Source organism: Bactrocera neohumeralis, chromosome 2 (genome assembly GCF_024586455.1).
Source record: "Bactrocera neohumeralis isolate Rockhampton chromosome 2, APGP_CSIRO_Bneo_wtdbg2-racon-allhic-juicebox.fasta_v2, whole genome shotgun sequence".
NCBI lineage: Eukaryota > Metazoa > Arthropoda > Insecta > Diptera > Tephritidae > Bactrocera > Bactrocera neohumeralis.
This window is the reverse complement of record NC_065919.1, coordinates 69,157,189-69,180,738: the sequence shown is the minus strand read 5'-3', so window position 1 is coordinate 69,180,738 and position 23,550 is coordinate 69,157,189. Positions and strand designations below refer to the sequence as shown.

The window sequence follows — 23,550 nt, the reverse complement described above, 5'->3', positions numbered from 1 at the left end:
TAATAGACAACCCCCCACGGGATCGTGCGCGGCTTGATATCTATTTTAAAAGTACAAATGTTAGCAAAAATCCTTTTGCCTCATATCATTATTTTCCAATACTCCATTAAGAGATTTTAAATAATTTTAAAAAACAATATTGTAATACATTAAGTTCGGAACATGATAACCAAATTCAGTCTGAAGTCAATTAGGATGTCTGGAAAAGTGAACACCTCTTTTCGTCCTTGTTAAAATCGAATGTTGCCGAGATCACGACTTCAATTTCAGGCATCAAATAGTCGGATAAAAATGCGCCTCATCGCTGAACAAAATTTGGCTCGAAAACGTCGGATCTTTTGAACTTTTCAAGAGCCCATAGAGCGAAGCGATGTCGCTTGGGATGGTCGAGCAGCTTCAGTTCTTGCACAAGTTGTATTTTGTACGCTGTCAATTCTGTAAGATCTCGACGTAAAATGCGTCAAGTCGTTCCATACGTCAGTCCGAATTTACTCTCCACGGTTTTCGTGTACACTCTAAGCTATATTCTCTTCACTGCTTGATAATTTAAATGAAAAATTCATGAATATTAAGAAATCCATCCCGAGCACTAAGTACCCTGCAAGCCACTTATCGGTTAAATTGCCGGTTAATTACACAACAACGTTAACAGAAAAAAAAAATCGAAAAAGAGCTTCAAACTTATAATTTGGTTTTGATCCCAATATCAGTTAGAGATTTAAGTTATTGGAAAGAAAATCCCATAATGAAATCAAAGAGCGCTTGAATGCTATACACGGTTACTCTTCTCCTTTGATGGCTACCGTAAAAATCGGTTTAACGATTTTCAACTTGGCCGCACGTCCGTTATGGCAGCTGTCGACGTGATGGGTAGCGCGTCAGCTCACCCCAGGCAACAAATGCAATCATATGACTACTTCAGAGCAATGTTCGACAATGTTTAAGTATGTACGCCTACATGGGTTTACGGGTTTCAAAAAATTTATTTATTTTATTGTCTTATTAAATTCTACAACGCCTCTAGAATATTGCCCTAAATTTTCAAGTTGATCCGAGTAATAGTTTCGGAGGTACAGCCTTGAGAACTTGTGCGCTCGAGACTAGCTAGGCTAAGTGCGCCGTCTTTAAACGCGTTTTTCTCGAAACTTTGTTTTTGACGGTAGGTTTGGTCGGATCGGTTGGCTAGATTTCTGAAGAGCTACGCAACCGATCTTTATGAAATCTTACACAGGTCTTTGAGGTACAATTCTTAAAGACTTTTACGAAGGATTTTCACTGAAATTTTAATCTTTTTGTAAAAATCTCTGCCAAAAATCCAATTTTCAGTGTTTTTCCTGCGTCTAAGTTCTAAGTTAAGGCCTTAACTAAAACACGTATTTTTCCACTTTAAATGATCATGTAAGGAGTTATCCTGCCAACGCTTTATTCTTACAAATATTCGATTCCACAGGCACGCTACTCTCATTATCGACAATTTTTTTATGAACAACAGTTTTCGATGTTTATTGGAGACCCAACCCAGACCCTAAAGTGCTGTAAAATCATCCAATCAAAGCACAGCAATTTTCTACAAAGTTTTCAATCATGTTCGTGTCACATAAATATTTATAAATATTTGTATAAAATTCATAAATTAAATTTAGTTTATGATGAAAACATAAATGGATCAAACAACAACATTTAGCATACAAAATGCGTCGATGAAAAACTCTCCCCTTTGGAAGCATCTGCTTGCAGGCGGAATCGCAGGAGCTATATCGCGCACGTGCACCGCACCAGCCGACAGAATTAAGGTGTACTTGCAGGTAAATAAAAACGACCAACCATTATTCGGTAAAACTATGAGTCAAGCGTGTCATTGGTACAGGTACAAACGCATAAGACAAGCTTCATGGAATCCGTTCGGTATTTAATTAGCGACGGTGGTGTGCTCAGTATGTGGCGTGGCAATGGCGTAAATGTTTTGAAAATTACACCCGAATCTGCTATAAAATTTGCTGTATACGCTGAAAGTAAGCGATTTCTGCGCGGGGTGGACGAGCGTCGTGCCCTAACAATAGGTGAACGTTTTGCATGCGGCGCTGTAGCGGGTAATGCTTCGCAAACATTGCTTTACCCCATGGATGTATTGAAAACACGATTGGCATTGGTTAAAACTGGAAAATATTCGGGGGTCATGCCGATGATCAAGAGTATGCTTGAACAGGAGGGCTTACGATCCTTCTACCGTGGTTACAACGCATTTGCTGTCGGCATTATGCTTTATTGCGGCATTGATCTGGCCGTTTATGAGACGGTTAAGCAAGCATATTTGGGTTACAGAGAAGCAGAAAATACATTAAAACCGCTGGTGATATTAAGCTGTTGCACATTCTCAAGTACAATTGGTCAAGTAACAACGTATCCGATGGCGCTATTGAGTTCACGACTTCAAGCTAAAAGTAATGGCAAAATAGTATAACTTGTAGGTAATACTAAAATACTATTTAATCTATTTTTCAGGTGTCCTAAAAAAGCAAGCCCTGAGCGAAAGATTTTTAGATAACAACATGGTACTGTTATTGTGGCGAATTCACCAAAAAGAAGGTATACATGGTTTATACCGCGGTATATTGCCCAACTTTATGAAATCTATTCCTTCTGTTTGTATTACTTATTTAGTCTATGAGTATATCATATCTTTTCTAGGTTACAGTATGATATAAAGTTACGAATATTAAGCAATAAATATTATTACAATATATTATCTACTGGTTCTTATCGCCCTTCCAATATGTCGCTCGTTTCTTTACCTAAAGGCTGTATGTAAAGCCTAGCATTTATCGAGGGAAATGTAGGTTGCTATATATATACATACTCGTATATCAATATGAAAAGAGTGCATAGACCTTCTCTATCCGTTCATTCGTCTATCTGAACTGGAGTACAAATTAAGATCCCGCATAAGATATCATGATAATATCTCAGTTGGGCGCAACTGTGAGTCTCGATCTCCTTTTATTTTTTACTACGCAGTTGGTGATAACTAATTTTACTGTTACATTAAAGAGTGATCTTTGCTCGTATTATTTTCCTCTTTGCTCAACATACGCTCAAGATTATCGTGTACAAAGTATAGAGACGCAACAAACTTCTCCGCACACTTTAAATGTCCACCATTAGATGATGTCAGGCTTCTAACTTTTCGGGATTTATATGTATATATCTTAGCATGATGCCACGAAACCAACGTTGTCCAACACTTTTACAACAACAAGCGATAATTATCGATTACTCGTATTATAATTGATTACAATCAGTTGACAAGGCATTGGGTAAGTTACGTATACGCAGTGATGGACTACTTTTTGATTGAAACAAAAAGCTGCAATATAACCAGCTTGCTTTAACATATTTTAAAATTCATTAATATTTTGAAATACTGTTTATATGCTAAATTCAAAGCCTTCTACAAAACTCAAGTAATTACACACTTTTCTTGGCGCATCTCTTGCTTTATGAAGATGACTGTTGGCAGGAAGTAGTCGTATCAACACATTCCGTATTTGCCACATACTCTACTTATGGCTTATATTTCCACAAGCGTTAACTTCTCCATTCGTCATTTGTTCGGCTAAACAACCCTTTTACTAAAATTCAGCCATTTTGTAAAAATTGTATGCAAAACTCAAAATGTGAATGTACTTTACTAGCAAGTCTTATGTAGTTTCAGTTTCATGTAACGGGTTTTTCAATAAAGTCGCTACAAAAGTAGATCGATCGAGACAGCAAACGACGCCATATTTTTCCCCGCATTTTTGACTACCGAAATTTGGAGTCAGTGATCGCAACTTTAAGAGCGCTACGTCCAATTTATGATCGTCTCTCACATGTCGTTCTCAAGCGTTGGGCATCTCAGTGACGTAGTTGCGGCGAACTTTGTGGAAAGATCTAGGCCTACATCCATACAAGATCAAATTGACGCAAGAACTGAAGCCGCTTGACCACCAGAAACGTCGTATGTTTGTGAATTGGGCTTAGGAACAACTTGGAAACTATCTGGATTTTCATCGAAAAATCCTCTGCAGCAATGAGGCTCACTTCTGACTGAATAGCTTCGTCAATATGCAAAATATGCATTATTGGTCAGGCAGCAATCCACACGTACTCCATGGGTCACCATTGCATCCCGAAAAAAATACGATTTGGTGCGGTTTATGCGCCGGCGGCGTCATTGGGCCGTACATCTTCCGTGATGATCAAGACCGGCACGTTACTGTGTATGAGAATCGCCACCGCTCAAAGATAACCGAATATTTTTGGCCTGAATAGGATGATTTGGACTTGTAAAATATGTGGTTCCAACAGCGTGACGCCATAAGCCACACAACGAATGTCACAATCGATTTATTCAAAACCAAATTTGGTGAACGTGTTACCTCACGAAATGGCCTGTCAATTGGCCACCTCGGTCATGCGATTGGACGCCGTTAAACTATTTCCTGTAGGGCTACGTCAAGTCTATGGTCTACGCCAACAAGCCTGCGACGATTAATGAACTTCATACGAATATCGAACGTGAAATTGCAACAGTATCGGCCGATTTATGCTTGAAACCCGTCGAAAATTGCGTTCAGCATCTGGACTTCTGCAAGCATGACCGTCGGCGCCATGCAAAAGAAATCAAGATCCACACAAATTGGTATCAAATGTACTTTAACAGGAATAAAAAATGTGCTCTTAATGAAAACTCCGTTACATGTTCCCTTTTCTGTGCTCCCAGATTAAGTTGTAAAAATTATGCACTTCTTAGGCATCGAGAATGGCTAAATCCCTTTTGAATTCCTAGGATAGATCGAGCATATTTTGTTCATCGTTGAAAGTGCCTCCTAAAACTTACCAAATGCAAACATTTTACGGGAAATTAAATTCATGGATCATCATCTTCGCCATATTATATAAAACCAATCTAACACGGTGATCTATGTTATGTGCCTAACCTTACAATATTTGATATTAACAAACACATGATCAATGAAATGCTGTGCCACTACTATTTTTATTTTGAATTAAATAATTTAAAAGTTCAAGCGCAAGGTGCAGGTTAAGCAGCTACAATTATATTTGCAAATTTAAAAGCACTATTAATTTTTTTTTATTTTCCGTTTGATTTTTTTTTTCAATTTTTTGCTTACTGACCAATGCCCATCTCCTTGATGAATGTGAAAAGTGTAAAAGAGAATTTAGCCAGCTGAAAGCAATAGAAGTAAAATAGATTTCACAGTTAAAACTAAGTCTGAGCTAATGCCGACACTCACCGAAATATTTGTTGCCACATTAATGGGAAACAACTGCATGGCCATCAGTTCAATGGACAATTGCGCGTGATGCATAAAATATAAAATCACTTTGCGAAAACGCCGATCCTGGTCAGGCCAATTGCAATGGAAAATGGCCAGTGGCAATTGCTCGCTGTCGGCCTTCAATTCGGTAGCGAAATAGCAACAAGGCGACGTCTGCAATAGAACACACAAGAAGTAGAGAGTCGAAGCGATTTGGGTGCTGCGGTCGGCGAAAAAGAACATATTCACCATGGTCACACACAAAATCGAGGACATAATTAGGAATTGTGTAAAAATTGTTTTGGAAATAATCGGTTCAATTCGAGCCAGCAATCTAATGTTATTTTTTTGTTTTGAACAAATTTATAATTAGTTTTACAAAAATATATTTTAATTAAAGGCACTAAATCACTCACTCTAGTATCTGTTGATGCGTGACTACGCAATCCACCAGCTCTTTCAAGTTGTCATCCTCACTCTTGGTAGCATCTGTGCCCAAACGACCGACCCGACGCACTAATAACTGTATATGCGTACTTATAACATAAATATATACCGAACCATATGAATCGTAGAGGGATTGATGGAATAATACGAAACCCATCAAGCACAAGTCATAAACTATTTGCCCGAAGAAATGCATTGCGGACTGATGCTCATCGTAAAACGGAATCCATACCGAAAGTGGCGCTTCACCATTGATTAAGGGCGGTATGACCGTAAACAACATATACATCAGATATGAGGTGCCAAAAATGAATACCAATCTATTGCCCATGACTGCAGCTTTCCGTATTAAAGCCACATCTTCGGGTCTGGTGTAACGTGCATCCAACGCCGTCAAAGTTGGCTCCATGCCGCGCAGTCGATTCAAGCCGCTTGTCACCGTTAAACACTTCACTGGTAAGCCAATCAAATTTAAACTAGCCTGTAAACCGTTCAGAAATTGTACAGTTGTAATGATGTTTTGCATATATTTTATAACGAAGCCTGCTGGGCCAGTAATTGGTGCAATTATTATGCAGATTGCATTAACCAAAAAAGACCACATATAATATAGCGAACCAGCATTCTTAGGTGGACTTATCCCCACAAAAGTACAACCCTTGAAGAAATAGATGAATGCATCCTTTGAGGCAGCATTTCGAATACCTCGTCCGCTTAATAGTTCAAACATCCTTTTGCTTTGGATAACTTTACCACAATGTTGAAAATCGCAAACATAGAAAAGTCTATTATGGGGAAATCGTAGAAAAATGCATTTTTATTGCTAAGAACATTCGCATATAAGAATTTATGGAACCATAGGCGTCGTTATAAGGAGTATTGTTGTTTCAAAAAATGTAAGAACGGAAGGTCTTTGACACTTTTGCTTATTCGTTTAACTTTTTATACCGTGAAGATGGTATATTAAGTTCCCTTACAAGTTTTTAACACCCAGAAGTACGTATCCTACGTTCTAGACCCTATAAAACATACATATGTATATACAAAGGATCAGCACGCCGAGCTGAGTTGATTTAGTCATATCCGTCAAACTGCTCTGTATATGTATGTATACGTGAACTAGTCCTATCTGAAATATTGTACACGTCCTTTCTCGCCTAGTAACTAGCTACCCATTTATTGGAACCGTCGACAGCGGACCACTATAGCTTATAACTGCCATACAAAGATCAAGAGTAAGATCTTGCATGGAAAGTATTTTACTTGTGAAGGGTATTATAGCTTCAGTGCTCTTTATACAGAACAGCACTCGGATATTAATAGCTTTACTATTTTTTATATGTATCAAAATCTCCTCATACAAGTCCATCAGGGGACTTACAACCTTAAGAAGCTTTTATAAACATTATCAGGTCAAACAATTCATCATAAAAAAATGAAGAAAATTAATCATACTTACCACTAATGAAACTAACGTTGAAGGAGTCTTTCCTAATATCGCCGAAAATCTTTAATATAATCAAAAAAGATTTCTTACATAAAGTCTTGAGTTTGACAGAATTAAATTAGAAATGGTGAACCACATTTACAAACCCATTGTTGAAGCTAGTAGGGAAGGAAAATAAGCTTAGAATTCTCCCTTTTGGGAAATAGCACAAAAAGGCTTAAGAACCCCCTGATCAAGAATAAGAATAAATCCTCTTCCCTTTTTCATTTTTATCACTTTAATTTGTGTACAGTTATTTTTTTAAATTTATTATTAATTAGAGTGGAATCATGACTAAAGGAAGTGTGGCGAAATCTCCGCAGTCTGCAATTATTCTATTTTAATTATACACAGTTACACATATGGTGTCATGGTTGGGTAATGAATGGTTAAGGCGAAGGAAATATATGTAAATTATTAGTTGTGCAACTGTATTTATGTAATCTATAAAACGTAGAAACCTCAAGTAGCAAATAAAATTGATAAAATGCAATTAATAACGATTTATACGTTAAGACTATCGCAACTATTGGTTAAAGTTGTAGAAGTTTCTGCGCATCTTACATGTATCTGTTTCAGTTATCTAACCGGTGAGTTCCTCATAAGCATTTCCCTTATTGCCAAGACGCATATGTATATACATTGCCAAATGCTGGAAAATATGCGAAAGAGAAGGATGAACTATGTACGCAAGTGTATGGTTTAGAATTGTTAATTGGACCTTAAGAAACTCAAGAAAATTTAACAGATATCTCTAGCCAGTGACTTAATTAATTATTTGTTTCAACCACCCTGTAGTTATAGCAGCATTTACGGAAAGCAACCCTGTCTCTCCACTGTCATTTCACGCGGCATACCATCGCGTTCACTTCTTTGGCAGTTCAATCAGTTGCAAAGGAATTTTATTACAATTTCGTTACCGGTATCAAAGCATTGTTTAAGATATATTCACGCACTTTGCTTTTTCAAGGCGATTCAATAAAACAGTTATTTTTAAAGAAGACTAAATTTTACAAAATAATAACAACATGTTTTGGGGTAAGTTTTTAAAGTAATTGTTGAGTAGTTTGCTTTTGTAAGAAACGATTTCACCACGTGTTTTTTTTTATATTTGCGCGGGCCTAACGACCCACGCCATCTTTGCAAAAATATTTTAATGACATTTATCACCCAATATTTAGGATTAAATTTAAAACCTAACCGTAAATACACTCAAAAAACCAGCAAACCGTTTCACATCTCCTTGGCGGCGCTGGATACAGATTCCTCATCAGATGAAGGCGCTAACCAAATTTTTATTAATCATGATAATCAGAAATTTTTAATTTGCACATTGCGCAAAGGCAACTGCGAGCAAGTTATGCTGGACCTGAATTTCGGTGAAGGCGATGAAATTTGTTTCCAAAGCATTGGTAAGTCTTTAAAATAATAGATTTCAAATGAATTGTCTAAAATAAATATTATATCTATAAAGGTAGCGGAAATGTTAGTCTTACTGGCTACCTCATTGACAAATTTAACTTCATGGATGATGAAGATGATGATGATGAGGAAGAAGAAGAGGAAGAGCAAGATATACAAGATCTTCGCCAGGCTTTAATAAAAAAAGCCAACGCCAAAAAGGGCAAGAAATCGGCGGTTGAAGAGGAAGATGATGAAGATGAAGAGGACAGTGATTTTAATGGAGAAGGTTTAGGTAAGTAATCATATATGGTTAAATGAATACATGAAATGACGTTGTCGTTAATAATAGATGAAGTCGAGGAGGATGATGACGATGAGGATGAAGAAGATGACGAAGACGAAGACGATGGTAAGTTTTAAATTTTACTACAAGTTTTGAAAAATATTTATTCGACAAATATTTTTACAGATGAAGATGATGGTGACGACGATGATGAAGAGGGCGAAGAAGATGAAGAAAGCGAGGATGAAGAAGTCCAGCAGCCAAAAGCTAAACAGCCAAAATTGGATAAGCCTCAAAAGCAACAAAATGGGGTCGCAAAAGAAAACCAATCTGCTGCAGATAAGAAAGGCAAGAAGGATAAAAAAGCAAACAAAGCTGAGCAACAGAAGCAACCACAACAGAAAGCTGGCGGTGAACGCGTAATAACTGGTGGTGTCAAAATTGAAGATATTCGTATTGGCAATGGTCCAGAAGCTAAGTCTGGCAAACGTGCTCAAGTGTATTATGAAGGCAGACTTAAATCTAACAATAAGGTATTCGACAGTTTGAGGACAGGCGCTGGTTTCAAATTTGGTCTGGGCCGTGGTGAAGTCATTAAGGGTTGGGATGTTGGAGTCGCTGGAATGAAAGTGGGCGGTAAACGTCGCATCACTTGTCCACCACATATGGCATACGGCGCACGTGGTTCACCACCAACAATTCCGCCAAACAGCACGCTTGTCTTCGAAGTAGAATTGAAGGGCGTAAATTAGAAATACATATTTTCCTTTAATTGTTTATTTACTTAGCATTTATATATGTATTTGCGGTAGTTCGCATTTACGTTTTTTTTTATATGTTCGTCCTTTTTGAGTTTCAAATAAGTTAAAAACAAGTTGTTTCCTTAATTATCCTCATTATTATTATTCCTTTGCATAAATGTGAAAATGTGCAAAAAGGCAACGTAGAACTATCCTCTTATATGAGCAACACTCCTTGTGAATGATTAAAAAATAAATACATTCGAAGTACTGTTTTGTAAAATCTCACTTGTTTGAATCCGAAATTGGTTAGAAATTCAACATTTTCTTTAGCTTAGTTAAAGTAACCGCTTGATTTGTCGTTTGTATAAAATAGTCCAAAATGTTAGGAATCATCTTATCACCATTTCCCAAACATATTTGTAAATGGACGTAAAACCATTTCATATTCAATAAAATAAATAAATATTTAAAATTAGTAGGTAGTTTATTTAATTTTCATTATTTATTTTGCATATACTACTTCTCTTCTACTTTTTCTGTAGGTTCTTTAGAGTTTTCACTACCGAAGAGTGGTTCTGAAGGTATTTTCCAAAATTCCGGTACATATGGCAACCGTTCGCTCGGATCTGTACTCCAATGATGGATACGACAGCGCAATCGCGCCTTCTCCAAATTATTTATGGTAATAGTACAATAAAACTCTTTGGCTTCTTTATTCATATCTGGACCTTCAATACGTTCTTCTGGCATAGTAATGCACTCTTCCGGACAATGAATACCCGCCTTTCGAAGAGACGCTTTTATGTGCCAGGGTTCAATAACCCATGGCTGATCCTTATTCATAACCACAGCCAGTGAAAAACGTTCGATAATGTTTATCGTCTATGAAATTCAGAATATATTATATGTTTGTAAATAAAAAATATACACTCGCATATATACATACCCGCTGGGCAAATGCAGAGCTATGGCGCACCGTTTTCTTCTCGTCCTCGGTTTTGGTATATAATGCCACATTTTCATCTGTTTTGTACACTGCCAAACCTGGTAGCAACAATTTATTATAGGCGAAATTAGGTCTCACCGACACCACATCACCCTTATCACCCACACCTTCCACATAAGTTTTTAAAACAACTTCCAAATTCGGTCGACGTTTCACATTTGTATCCTCTACCAACTCATAGATGAAGTGTTTCGCACGCAATTTTCGGGGTTTGGCGTTCGTTTTATGCAACAATGGGTCATATTTGCGCTTCAATACAAAAGTTGTCTAAAAAAAATATACACCGCGTAACGCATGTGAGTGCATTGGTTATGTATGTAGAGTAAATTTCAATGAATAAAATTAAAGTACCCACCCGCACTTGCTGCTGCACGGTGGCTGCACTTTTAAGTAAATTAATAGAACCACTGCACCATGTTTTCAACATGTTTATTCAAAAAGTTATGTTATTTTTCGTAGTAATTCAAATTTTAACAAAAAATACAGCGATAAAAAATTGACCACCGGTGAAACAGCTGTTCTGCCTGACATTTCTTATGTAATCTAAAAAGTCTCCATTTGCTAAAGCAGAGTTGTTAGTAACAAATTCACTATACGTATCCGGTTCAGTGCAAGGGAATTGTCTTGCGTTAATGTTCGGCTTTATTTAAAAATCATTTTGATTAACATACATATTCTTCAATGCATCTTGGAACATAAGTATATTTATCAATAAGCACAATATTTGAAAATTTATTTACAAAATTATGAATATTTTGGTATTAAACATATAAATAATTAAATTAATATAATTTTTTTATTAAGTAACCGTACAATAAAGATTTTAGTAAAAGCCCCAAATCATGAGAATTTCTTACTTATTATACAGTTTTCATGGATGTACATTTCCATACCAATAATTTGGCGAAAAAAATATTTTACGACTACTTGAGTCAATAAATTGTGATTTTTATTTTTGTTAAAAAGCAAACGGTAAATATGAAAAAAAGTCATTACTCTCCAAATCCTTGCCTCATATTCGATGCAATTGTCCACTATTGATTTTGTACACCCCTAATATCATTTGCATATTGCATACCTTTACTCTTTACCAACAAAGAATTTGACATTACTTCACACCTTTTCAAACTAAACACTAAATTGCATACAAATCATTAGTCTAAATGATAAAAGAAACGGCACAAACCTCAGGTACTTTTCTTAAACTGAAAAGATCTAGTGACCTAAGCTAGCCAGACTAGGAACTTAACACACACTTGCGTGCATTATCTAAATATCTATACATGTGTTTGTGTATACATAAGTTTGTGCACGAACACACGCCGCGTACACGTACAATGGGAATCTTGCTTTCAACGGCAAACATAATCTTTTTGTATGTAAATTCTTTTGTATGAACTTAAGACTCAACTGTTGCTTGTATCCAGTCCACAAAGTGTCCCACGCGGGTATAAACACCTGGCCAACCTTCTAGCCCGCATGATGTCGGTCCAAAAGAAACAATGCCAATCAAAAAGTAATATGTACGTCCTCTGCCCGTCGTGCCCAGACCGATGAGTGGGCCACCCGAATCACCGCGACAAGAATCTACACCTTTCTTGCCGCCAGCACACATTTGTGTGGCCTCTAGTAAAATACTTTGCGGTGAATAAACATGACGACATTTTCCCAGCGGCACTCCAACGAGTTCGGCTTTCAATTTAACATTACTGCTTGATTTTGATTCGGTTTTACCCCAACCGGCGACATCCATGATGATGTCATCAAAGGTGGCGGTGCGTAAATTATCGTTCAATGGCAGGCAAATGGGTCGTATGAAATCGGTGAATGTAACTGCATTCTTTAAACGTAAGAGCGCGATGTCGTTAATTTGGTTTAACGAATTCGGATCATATCGGGGATGTGGTATGGCACTTTCCACGGGCACGTCGATGTGCGGTGGCGCACAGTCCTTCTCGCCACGCACATCTACTTCGCAATCCGGATTCGTTTTCGTGTCCCATTCACCCAAACGTACGGCGGAAATCAGCCAGTCTTTGGGCAAGGCTTTGCCATTAACACAATGCGAGGCGGTGACAATATAGCGGGAGTTGATGAGAGAGCCGCCACAATGATGGCCAATACGTCCGAATGCTGGAAGAGAAACAATGATTCAAATTTGATCTTGTACTAAATATTATAACAAAAAATTATTTTTGTTAAAAAAAAAATAATTTGTTAAAAAAATAATTTTCTCTTACGTTTTGTGTATTCTATAAGGGCCATCCAAGGATATTCATCGATTTTTGTGGCATTGCCGCCATAAATTCGGCTTGACGTCATCTGTCCGCATTTGCTGGGACGTGGTAGTTTCCTTGTTTTTGTGGACTCGATCGGAATCTTATCCAAGAGTACGGCTTTCTTGAAGCCTTGCTCCAATTTGATAGGTTTTACAGTAGCTTGTTTCAGTATAAGCGGCGTGCTATTTTGGTCGGGGCAGCAAATCTGAGGAAATACTTTATTATTTTTTGAATTTTTTGATTTCGCTGTTCGGTTGGCATCAGTTTAATTTACATTTTTTTTAACTCACCAGCACTTTTCGATTTAGGTAACCACATTGGCTTTGACTTAAGTATAGTCTATTCACATCATGTAACGGCTGATTTAGTAGCAAAGAGTATAGTTTTTTGCAATGTTGCAATATTACACAGGAACCGGGTCGACCATTTGGCGTGATGCAGCGTCCGAAAGTGGGTTTCCCCATCGTTTCATTGGAGTGGTTGTACTCTAGAAATTAGAAATGCCGCAAATTTTAAAAATTGAAAATGGAATGTTGCAGTGGAAACAGAGGAGAGAGAGAGAGAGAGTGTGGAAAACATAGTAAATGTAACGGTAATCAATAAACAAAAACACAGCAGAGAACAAGGGCATGAAGGCAGATAGAGAAATGTTCGTCGACATTCGTGCTTATAACCATAATATAAATGAGTCGGATCCTGGCTTCATAACATTGAAGCGCGAAAAGTTTAGATATATGTAAGATATTACACTAAAAATCCCGCACACGAATACAATCACCACTCTTCATAGCTTTTCAGTTTAATTTACGCTATGCACAAAAGTTCTTCACACCTCTGGTCTCTTAGAGTGCATTTAGAAAAACTTTTGGAAGCAATAAATATACATACATATGTATATTTGCTGTCATCAATTCGCCGTTTCTCCGCTCGCTAGTTTGTACGCAACTCTCCTGTTAAAAATTTTGCATATTGTTCGATTCACTACTCTCTAACGCTTGGCGAATCGAAGACTAATGTACATATGTAGCAATTTCTTATGTACTCGAGGCTAGTTCTTGCACCACACACATTTATCAACACTATCACATAATCACAAATTTTATTAACTAAATCCAGCTTCTGGAATTTGCGATCTCACAGATTTTACCAATAATTGTTTACACTTACGCGCTGCCGGCAAACTGCTGCTGAGCGCACCCATCAACAGAACACTTAAAAAAACTTGTCTTAACATCTTGAATATGTTTTGGTCACTGTCTAACGATTCATATAAAATTTTTAGCGCACCTGTGCGCAGACTTCAAGGTCATTTCAACTTGACGCTCAGTGAACTCTTCTGGTACACACGCGCGATCCTGCACGACATACTTTCGCGAATCTTGTGCAACGCCCTTTTTTATAGCGGGTCAGGTAGGCAGCTGGAAGTGAACATACAAACAACTATTACTTTTCTGTTAACCGTTTGTACAAGTAGAACCACCAAAATTCTAGAAGAAGTCTGTACAACAATATATAACCCGGCGGTACCTGTTCATTACACTTGTACGATGTAAAACGATTTTTAAGGAATAATTTAAATAAGGATACACTTATGTCATGTAGAATGTACTTAATTATAAATACAAAGATTATTTATTTGAGTGAGTATACATATGAATTTGTATATAATTAAGGTAATATCAGCAATATATAATAAGAATCTTAATAATAATATTTAGTATTGTGCAGACTAAGGTTGAATGGTTGTCTCAATCCAATCTATAAAGTCGCCAACTCTTGTGTAAACACCCGGCCAACCCTCCAAGCCGCATGGCGTCGGTCCAAATGACACAACGCCGGCTAAAAAGTAATAGGACAACGCTTTCTTCGTATTGTCCAAACTGATTAATGGACCGCCCGAGTCGCCACGACAGGAATCCACACCCGCTTTGCCGCCAGCGCACATTTGTGATGATTCCAATAGTATATTTTCCGTTGCATAACGGTCATAACATTTGCTTAGCGGTACACCGGCGACCTCGGCTTTCAGTTTCAACGTACTAACCGATTCGCTTTCAGTCTTACCCCAACCCGCCACATCCATAACAATACCATCGAAAGTAGTCGTACGTAGATTGGAGCTTGTCGGCAGGCAAATAGGTCGTATAAAGTCGGTGTACTGGACATTTCGATTGAGACGCAAAAGCGCTAAATCGTTAATTTGATTCTTAGAGTTGGGCACATACTCCGGGTGTGGAATTGTCTTTTCCACAGCCACATCCATATAGGGTGGTGCGCAATCCTTTTCGCCACGCACATCAATCTCACAATCGGGATTGGTGGTTGTATCCCATTCACCAAGCCGTACGCCACTCAATCTCCAGTCTTTGGGTATAGCTGGGCCATTTACGCAATGCGAAGCTGTGATTACGTAACGTGAAGTGATTAGCGAGCCGCCACAATGGTGTCCTTTGTTACCGCCAGCTGTAAAGTATATGAATAGTTTTGAAAAATCATTTTTAGAATTCATATGATTTTAAAAACTTACGTTTTGTGTATTCAATTAAGGCCATCCATGGGAATTCATCGATTTTGGTAACATTGCCGCCATAAATACGATTCGACAGCACATTGCCACATTGGCCGGGCTGTGGCAATAGATTACTCGGCGCTGCCGGTGACGGTGTGGTGGTGGATTGTATCGATGGAATGTTAATGTAATCTCGATAACGATCGGGGCAACAAATCTATAATATGGAGGTTATAAATATTTAAGTATGCATAAATATATGAACTGTTGAGAGAAGAAATTTTTGTACCCAAGCACTACGTATCTAACGAAGACACAATAGTCCACAAGCCTTAGTAAATATTTTTCAATACTTCCTTTAGCCCTCACATACCTAATACAGAGATTTCGAACTTGCTTCGGACTTTATACCGTAAATATCGGCGAATTAAAATGAGAGAGCGTGTTTCACTCATAACAGTGCATATTTGTGCCTAAAATGGATAAAATCGGGGAAAAATTGACCTAGTCCCCATATAACAAACTTCAAGATTATCAAACTTCCGGAATACTTCACTCTATATGTTGTTGATGTTGTTTAAACGGTTATCAATCCCCGTTAGGATGGTAAGGGTCATCTGTGTTGTCGTCGACGTCATCTAACGGGAGGCACAGGAAACGTGCTGTTTCGACGGGGTCGGACCAAAGGGAAAAGGGTGTTAGATGAGTGGGGTTGGCAGGGCATGCAAAGAGATGGTCAGTGTCATGCGGAGACTCGTTGCATGCAGGACATACATTGGGTATGTTAGGGTCTATTCTGGATAAGTAGGAGTTTATCCTGCTACAACATCCAGAACGAAGTTGCGCTAGGGTCACTCGCGTTTCTCGCGGCAACTCGAGCTCTTCGTCTGCAATGGGTGGTAGTTTGACTCCAAGAACGCCATTCACGGGAAGAGAGTCGGTGAAGGTATTAACGGCTGCACTGTGAATGTCGAAATTCAGTTGCGTCCGAAGTCCGGTCGGCGTACTGTACGACGTCGTCGACGTAGTCAAGGAAGGACCTTTTGATGCTCCTAGGAGGCGGTTCCGCTCCAAGCAGATGGCTGCAAGGGTGATTTCTACGAAAACATCCCAGCAGGAACTGCTTGGAGAGGAGTTCATTATACTCCCTAACTGGGAGCATAAGCATCTCACTGTGAAGGTGGAAGGATATACGCAAGAACAACGTTTACAAATTATTCAATTTTATTATCAAAATAATCCTTCTCCAAAAAAACTTTTCGTAGCTTCGGCCATTTTATGGTCGTAATTATCGTCCAGCTGTGCTCGCTATTTGTCGAATTGTTGAAAATTTCGAGCTCACATTTTCTTTGCATAATCTTCAAGTGCCAATTAGACAAAGAACCGCTCGAAGTAATGAAAATATTACTTCCGTTCAGGCAAGAGTGGCTGAAGACCTCAATTTGTCGATTCCAAGACGTTCTCAAGAACTGTGACTATGTCAAACCACATTCTGGCGGATTTTGGGAAAGGATATGGGCTTGCATCCGTATAAAACTGTTCACACTCAAGAAATAAAGCCATTGAACTACCGTAAACGTCGTGAATTCGCTGATTTTGCCTTGGAACAACTTGAAAACAAGGAGAAGAAAAAGAAAATCATCATCAAAACTGTCGATTCTGGTGCCGAGAAAGTGAGCAAATTATTCATGAACAACCATTACATTGACCGTTTGGTGTGGTTTGTGGTCTGGTGGAATCATCGGTCCGACTTCTTTCGAAATGAAGCTGGTGACACCGTTACTTGCAATAAAGGGCGGTATAGACATTGACATTGAATAGTCTTTAAGAAGTTGTGTTTAACACCATGAAACTACTTCTTGTGGGGTTATTTGAAGTCAATGGTTTTAGCAATAAACCAGGCTATCTTCAAGCTTTCAAAGTCAATATTTAGTGGAAAAAGTACTCGAAATTGGGCTAATTGAATTCATTCCTTCAAAAGAAATCGTCGAAGCCACTAGAATGATGTTATATTAAAGATTTAATGCCTCGATTGTAATTCACATTAAATAACAAACATTTGTCTTTCCTTAACAATTAGTTTGTTCTTGTTTTTGAAAAGCTATCATATTACTCTTAATGAAAAACACTGTATAAAGAATTTCGAACATCTGGTTAACGTTTTCCACATCAACTCAATTATTAAATTTAGCCGCTTTGGTCGAATTGATAATATGGAATGTTTTTAAAATAAGTTTTGCTGACGCGAACTAAAATATGGTAATACAACTGAGATTTATCCTTCCACAACATATTTTAATATATATTTTTGTTAGGAAGGAATTTACCGGGCTTTGATTCTTGCAAGTTGCAAGAGTATAAAATGTTCGGTTGTACCCACACTTAGCACTTGTTCCTATTATAAAACAATCACAAATATATACTAGCATTGGGTATAAAACTCTCTCACATTTAATACACGAAATTATAATCTCAGCCTTACCAACACTTTGCCATTTTGATAACCGCACTGACTCCGACTCAAATATAATCTATCCGAATCGGGGAGCGGCGTTTGCAGCAGCAAATTGTACAAATATTTGCAATCGTCGAGGATGAGGCATAGCGCCCGCTCACGATTCGGCGTGATACAGCGTCCAAAGTTGGGTACATCAGCATACTCATTGGGAAAATAGAATTCTGTATGTTCAAAAGACAATAAAATTAATATCATAACAGATTTACTTGATTTCTACTTACTAAATGAAATACATACTTGATTAGTTTAGTTGGATGTGGAAAAGCGAGTTGTGTTTTATGAATGCTGGAAAGATTGGCCATCACCCCGATGAATATGTGTATGTTATTGTTTTTGTTTGCTTGTGTTTATATTTTGTTTCAAGTGTTTAGTATTCATATAAGAAGAACAGAATTCTTTGAAATCCACAAATATTTCTCACTTTAAAAAACTGGTTTACTATGGAACATGGCTCATTTTCAAATAATAAATGAGTATAATTAGCCGCTGTCATTATGACAGAACAACAAGATTTAAGCATCTTGCATGCAAATTACTAAAGTGAGACATATCTACAAAGAAATCTTCGCTAAATCAATATTTCTCTAATATGAATATGAACACAAATATGCAGATGTGTGTATGAATGTATGTACATATATTTATAGACATAATTATATTTTTTTAAATTTAATAATTTTGTGTGGATTTCTGAAAACACAGCTGAATTTATGACGCTTTAAACTTAATAATTCTTATAATACTCTAATGTGTGGAATGAAAAGTCTTTGACCTGCCCGAAAGTTCGCATCACAAACCAAAAACTTCTGTCTTCGCATTGTACTAAATTAACTGGAATATTGTCAAAGTTCCATCTAATATTTCTCGAGTTATACACAAGAACGCATAGGTTATATCACTTACGAATTGAAAAAAACAATTTTCCGCGAGATGGAATCCAGTTTTTTTAATATCAGTCAAAGAGACACCAAGGGACAGTCTGGCACTGATAAAAAATTATTTTTATACCGATTTGTGTCAAAGGTACATCATCACTCACATCAATCGCCAAGCTCAATGAAAAGTATTCAAAGTGTCCAAAAACAAAACAGTTGACCAGAGAAGCTTTCGCCAACAATTTTTAGGATTAATATGGAATTATTTTCAATTATAATATCAAACATGGCAAAAAATAATCAATAAACAATTTTCTTATGATACTAAATCTTTGGAATGGTGAGATCAAAGTTAAGTTAAATTATTGGGCTTGGGACTTTTCATCCCATTTATTTTGTAAACTTTATAGTGAGTCCTTCTAAAAAGAACTCACAAACTTTTTTGATAAGAAATTATGGCACATACAGTCCATTTTAATCTGCCCGACAATGGTAATTCATTTCATTCTGAACGGTCCAATAATTATGGAATTGCAAATTCGTGGAAATCCAAGTGACTCTTTATATTGTTGAAGTTAAAAAGAGATAACAAGAATTTTCCGAAATCCCTATTATGTATTGATAATAATATTTTTAGCACAAAAATATCGTCGAAAAGCAAAAAACGCATGTGGCACTAAGAAGTTTATACAATTAGCTATTAAATGATAAAACAATCAAAGATTGTTATCAAACAGTACATTTCAAAACCCCGCACTAACACCAACAACGTTTTATTAATCATGGGAAACGCGGTAGCAATTCAGCGAATAGCAACGGTTATATCATAACTTGGTGTTCAGAATAGCTTAATCGCACATATGTATGTTTGCATATATATATGTATATACATATATATATATATACATATACTTATTTATACGTACAATATACATATTCCTGAGAAAATAATTTTTAAATAGAAGCGATTTAAGCACGCAAGATTTCAACGAAATATTATTTTATATCTTTAAATATGAAGAATTATTAAACTTTCTTCTAACATTTCTAATGAAAAAAATAGCTTAAATGTAAACTCTTTTAAAAATATTTTTTTAAAATTCTTCTTTTTTGACCGTTTTAAAATATGAATTTACAAAAATTTTTTTTTCCGATTTTCGCTTGACTCCGGTTTCACCTCCAAAAATAAACATATGTATTTACTATTATTTGTATACTTGTATATTGGAAAATATGTATGTAACACATTGCTTCCTGTAATTTTTAAGTTGTCGATAATTTAGGCAATTATTAAAGCAAATAGGTTTTAGATATATTCTACGGGTCGCTGACGGTTAAAACCCCAAAACCAGAAAGTGAACAAGCAAAACTGAATTTTTTGGGAAATACCTGCATGATAATGTGACATGCGAAGTAACAATGTGTAAAATGCATACAATAAATATACATATATAGGTATGTGAATATAAAGATATTAGTGTGCGTTGTGCACTGTATACATATAAGTAAATGTGTTAAAATATTATATAGATAAACATATATTGTATATACTTATATTATGGAAAGGCTGTGTTTGACTAAAATCTGCGACTTGAGGATGAGTTTAAGCGGTTGAATTTGATTGATTGCTTGCATTTAGTCATTCTTAGGTGTAATGTGCTGTTATGTATAATAAAATACTAGGGCAGTCCTTATAAATGTGAATATCTCTAAAAATTTAGGAGTTTTTCAATATGAGAGCTACAGGAATAAAGAATTTCATTGATATCCCAAACCGTGTTTGTTTTGTACAGATTTTATGGAATTGAAGCAAGGAAAGGATTGGTATATGTATTATATTAATAATGTTTTTTGTATAATATTCGGTTTTATTCAGAATCTGTCTTATTATTAAAATGATATTAACAAAATTTATTTCACAAAAGAGTGAAAAATATTTTACAAAAATTAAGATGAGATCAATTGAATCGAAAGGTGAGATCTAACAGATGATATCTGTTTAGTTTTTTTCATTGTTGACTATTATCCAACAGTTGGATCGCAAGTACGTTGTCATAGTTCTCCAATTAAGAGAGGTAACGACTACTAAATTCTGCTTTATTTTTTTATAGTGAGCATTTTGAAATCTCTATGGAGAACGTTATTTCTAACATAAAAATTAGTAGCCACTATGGAAATTTGAATAAATTAAAAATTTGAATCAGCCTAGCTTCCATAGATTTGAATTTCATGCAACCAGATCGATCTTTGAATTGCTTTATATATGTTATGAGTAGCTTGTTCTTTGCACTAAGACGGGCTCTTGACCTTAGGAGCCAATAGAGTTGTGCAAACATTAACCTGAGCTGGGTTCACATAATTTTCACGTGGCCTCTCCATGTACGTCTTTTAACAATTGTAAGTTCCAAATATTGTGTGCTTGTTCTTGTTGGTAACGACTGACCATATAAAGCCACTTGAAGACATATTTTGGATGAACTTTTCTGTATTAATACCAATGTTCCATTTGGTGAGCCACGCTTCTAGAGTGGCCAATTGTGCTTTCTTTTTCCTGGAGTAGTAAAATTATGTTATGTTTCGGCATAATTAATATGGATTTTTATTTTTTTATTTCATATCGTTTTTCATTATTTAGTTAGAAATATTAATTTACCTTTTGTTTTTTATTTTATTTATTTTTTTTAATAAACATACATAAAAATTATTATATTAAAGGCATAATAGATTTATTGATTATTAACAAGCCTATTAGTTTATGACGATGGGTGATTATTAATAATTCCAATATTTTTGTATAATATAAAATGAACAACCCTAGTATTATATGAATAAATGGTTGTGTGAATGTATTATTTAATAGGTGCATCGCTACAAACTTTTCCCCGCTAAAGTGTCAACTTTTAGTGTTTTTTTCGATAGTTGCAATTTATGATTCATATTTTGATATATGTTTAGACATTTTGACATGTATGTACATATGTACAAATAAACGTAAATTAAGTAATTATTAAATAGAAGGGATTTTGTGAAATATATACCATGCAAATTCATACTTATTAAATGATTCAGACACTGACAGAATAAATGACTTACGTGCCGAGGATAAGCCACACAAAAAAGCAGCAAAGCAGAAGACGCTAATTAACACCGGTTTTAACATAGTGGACTGGTGCTAGTCTCTGCTAACTCAAATATAACTCTTGCCTTTGTTGTTACTTTGGTCTTTTTATGAATTTTCGGTAGGGCGAGTTGATATTATACAGACTTATGTGTATATATTTTCATTTGACAATAGTTTTTGTACTTCAGCAAACACTTTTTACAATTTGCGTTTAAGTTTTATAATATTTCTTACTAACTATGCTTTTAATCAATTCAAAATGCACACAAAAAGTCAATGTACTCAAAATAGAAATGACTTTATTATTTTCGATTTTATTTCACAGATAATTTCACTCTGAATTTAGTGTTGTTTTTGTTGCAAATTGAATGCGTTTAGCTGAGCAAATATTAATGTTTCGACGTCAAATGAACACAACGAGTTTGTAATTTGCATTAATTAATTAATTCACAAGTAATAATCAAATCCATATTTTATTGGCGTAGCGAACTTTTGCGCGTGAATATTTTTATTGTTACCCGGCGGCCGAATATTGTCGAGTTATAGCAAGAATCACATTTGCGCTTTCTTATAACTGAGATTACGACAAGTGTCGTTTCACATCGCAAAGACAACTGAGAACTAGAGAAGATGCTGTTCGCAAGTCTACTCCAAAAATCTCCAGAGTGGTATTTAGAAACTTGTCAGTCGGCACAAATTTTCACAGCAATCCGGCGCTTAAGTGTAGATTTACCAAGCTTCTCACGAAATGGCGATTATTACTAGTTACTATGAGCTTTTGTTTTTATTTTTGTATTCACATAGTGTTTGCATGATTCTGTTGATCTAAGAGAACGCGCAAAGCTAATTTCTCTTAATTTTTTTTAACATATTTAAACGTAAGCTTAATTGTTTTAATCGGCTTTATATGAGCAGAAGGACGCTTTAATTTTAATAGCTCTCTCACAATTGAGAAGCGTCAATTTTTGGTAAAAATTAATTGCTAATGAAGATTTATAACATTATACTCAAAAATTTTACAGATCTATAATTAAATCTTATTTGGTGGTTTTTTAGTTTTGAAGCTAAACGTTGACCACACACATCTCACGATTAAAACTTCATATGCGTTCTTTTTTAAGATTTTTATACCCTGAACGGATAAGTATTAACTTAATCATTAAGTTTGTAACTCTCAGAAGAATACGTACGAATAAATCTGTTTCCTCCTAGAAGCTGGGGTGTTTTCATCCAAATGGACGACATGATCTATCCAGCGTAGCCGCTGTCTCTTCATTCACTGAACTACAAGGTGCTTCTAAAGTAAACAGGACTTAAAAAAAAAACCTAGTAAATGTTTTTTTCGGCAAAATTAATTTATTTTATTCAAAATAATCTCCTTTTGCTTCAATACAGTTGTTTGCACGGTCCAAAAGCATGTCGAACGAGTGTTTTAGCTCGTTGGCCAGTATGGCGGCCAGTATGCCCGTGCCAGCCTTTTTAATGGCCTCTACGTCTGCATAACGCTGCAAATGCATTTTTCCAAAAAGGAAGAAGTCGCACAGTGCCATATCAGGTG

General features: G+C 36.2%; 5 protein-coding genes across 7 annotated transcripts; 2 read left to right on the top strand and 3 right to left on the bottom strand.

The window, feature by feature from the left end:
* Positions 1-1,661: 1,661 nt before the first annotated feature.
* On the top strand, positions 1,662-2,705 carry LOC126760177 (calcium-binding mitochondrial carrier protein SCaMC-3-like). The gene is made up of 3 exons (XM_050475644.1): positions 1,662-1,805; positions 1,868-2,441; positions 2,503-2,705. The coding sequence occupies exons 1-3, from the start codon at positions 1,662-1,664 to the stop codon at positions 2,703-2,705; spliced, it is 921 nt and encodes a 306-aa protein (XP_050331601.1).
* Positions 2,706-5,014: 2,309 nt separating this feature from the next.
* Positions 5,015-6,512, bottom strand: LOC126760153 (odorant receptor 7a-like). Of its 2 annotated transcripts, none has more exons than XM_050475598.1 (3): positions 5,738-6,512; positions 5,298-5,655; positions 5,015-5,230 (listed from the first exon to the last, which is right to left on the bottom strand). In XM_050475598.1, exons 1-3 carry the CDS (start codon positions 6,496-6,498, stop codon positions 5,171-5,173), a joined length of 1,179 nt encoding a protein of 392 aa, XP_050331555.1. In that variant the 5' UTR covers positions 6,499-6,512; the 3' UTR covers positions 5,015-5,170. The 2 variants fall into 2 exon arrangements, with proteins under 2 accessions (XP_050331555.1, XP_050331564.1); XM_050475607.1 differs by having other exon boundaries at positions 5,298-5,541.
* A 1,614-nt stretch (positions 6,513-8,126) lies between these two features.
* On the top strand, positions 8,127-9,964 carry LOC126760162 (39 kDa FK506-binding nuclear protein). Its single transcript, XM_050475621.1, has 5 exons — positions 8,127-8,292; positions 8,436-8,666; positions 8,729-8,950; positions 9,008-9,067; positions 9,128-9,964. Exons 1-5 carry the CDS (start codon positions 8,283-8,285, stop codon positions 9,691-9,693), a joined length of 1,089 nt encoding a protein of 362 aa, XP_050331578.1. The 5' UTR covers positions 8,127-8,282; the 3' UTR covers positions 9,694-9,964.
* A 185-nt stretch (positions 9,965-10,149) lies between these two features.
* Positions 10,150-11,213, bottom strand: LOC126760184 (39S ribosomal protein L9, mitochondrial). Its single transcript, XM_050475653.1, has 3 exons — positions 11,046-11,213; positions 10,631-10,957; positions 10,150-10,566 (listed from the first exon to the last, which is right to left on the bottom strand). The coding sequence occupies exons 1-3, from the start codon at positions 11,115-11,117 to the stop codon at positions 10,201-10,203; spliced, it is 765 nt and encodes a 254-aa protein (XP_050331610.1). The 5' UTR covers positions 11,118-11,213; the 3' UTR covers positions 10,150-10,200.
* A 76-nt stretch (positions 11,214-11,289) lies between these two features.
* On the bottom strand, positions 11,290-22,736 carry LOC126760130 (serine protease easter-like). Of its 2 annotated transcripts, none has more exons than XM_050475566.1 (4): positions 21,965-22,736; positions 13,260-13,456; positions 12,931-13,174; positions 11,290-12,823 (listed from the first exon to the last, which is right to left on the bottom strand). In XM_050475566.1, the coding sequence occupies exons 1-4, from the start codon at positions 22,029-22,031 to the stop codon at positions 12,090-12,092; spliced, it is 1,242 nt and encodes a 413-aa protein (XP_050331523.1). In that variant the 5' UTR covers positions 22,032-22,736; the 3' UTR covers positions 11,290-12,089. The 2 variants fall into 2 exon arrangements, with proteins under 2 accessions (XP_050331523.1, XP_050331531.1); XM_050475574.1 differs by lacking the exons at positions 11,290-12,823; positions 12,931-13,174; positions 13,260-13,456 and adding exons at positions 14,569-15,432; positions 15,497-15,695; positions 17,961-18,157 and having other exon boundaries at positions 21,965-22,720.
* Positions 22,737-23,550: the final 814 nt, after the last annotated feature.

Bases quoted from the DNA above. Each gene is read 5' to 3' on its own strand.
- LOC126760177 (XM_050475644.1), top strand. From the start codon at position 1,662: ATGGATCAAACAACAACATTTAGCATACAAAATGCGTCGATGAAAAAC. The intron at 1,806-1,867 runs GTAAATAAAAAC...TCATTGGTACAG, and splicing joins GAATTAAGGTGTACTTGCAG to GTACAAACGCATAAGACAAG. The intron at 2,442-2,502 runs GTAATGGCAAAA...TCTATTTTTCAG, and splicing joins TTCACGACTTCAAGCTAAAA to GTGTCCTAAAAAAGCAAGCC.
- LOC126760153 (XM_050475598.1), bottom strand. From the start codon at position 6,498: ATGTTTGAACTATTAAGCGGACGAGGTATTCGAAATGCTGCCTCAAAG. The intron at 5,656-5,737 runs GTGAGTGATTTA...AAATAACATTAG, and splicing joins ACGCATCAACAGATACTAGA to ATTGCTGGCTCGAATTGAAC. The intron at 5,231-5,297 runs GTGAGTGTCGGC...TATTGCTTTCAG, and splicing joins ATGTGGCAACAAATATTTCG to CTGGCTAAATTCTCTTTTAC.
- LOC126760130 (XM_050475566.1), bottom strand. From the start codon at position 22,031: ATGTTAAAACCGGTGTTAATTAGCGTCTTCTGCTTTGCTGCTTTTTTG. The intron at 13,175-13,259 runs GTGAGTTAAAAA...GTATTTCCTCAG, and splicing joins ACCTAAATCGAAAAGTGCTG to ATTTGCTGCCCCGACCAAAA. The intron at 12,824-12,930 runs GTAAGAGAAAAT...TTTCTCTTCCAG, and splicing joins CCTTATAGAATACACAAAAC to CATTCGGACGTATTGGCCAT.
- LOC126760162 (XM_050475621.1), top strand. The intron at 8,951-9,007 runs GTAAGTAATCAT...CGTTAATAATAG, and splicing joins TTTTAATGGAGAAGGTTTAG to ATGAAGTCGAGGAGGATGAT. The intron at 9,068-9,127 runs GTAAGTTTTAAA...ATATTTTTACAG, and splicing joins TGACGAAGACGAAGACGATG to ATGAAGATGATGGTGACGAC.
- LOC126760184 (XM_050475653.1), bottom strand. From the start codon at position 11,117: ATGTTGAAAACATGGTGCAGTGGTTCTATTAATTTACTTAAAAGTGCA. The intron at 10,958-11,045 runs GTGGGTACTTTA...TATTTTTTTTAG, and splicing joins CCGTGCAGCAGCAAGTGCGG to ACAACTTTTGTATTGAAGCG. The intron at 10,567-10,630 runs GTATGTATATAT...TGAATTTCATAG, and splicing joins GCTCTGCATTTGCCCAGCGG to ACGATAAACATTATCGAACG.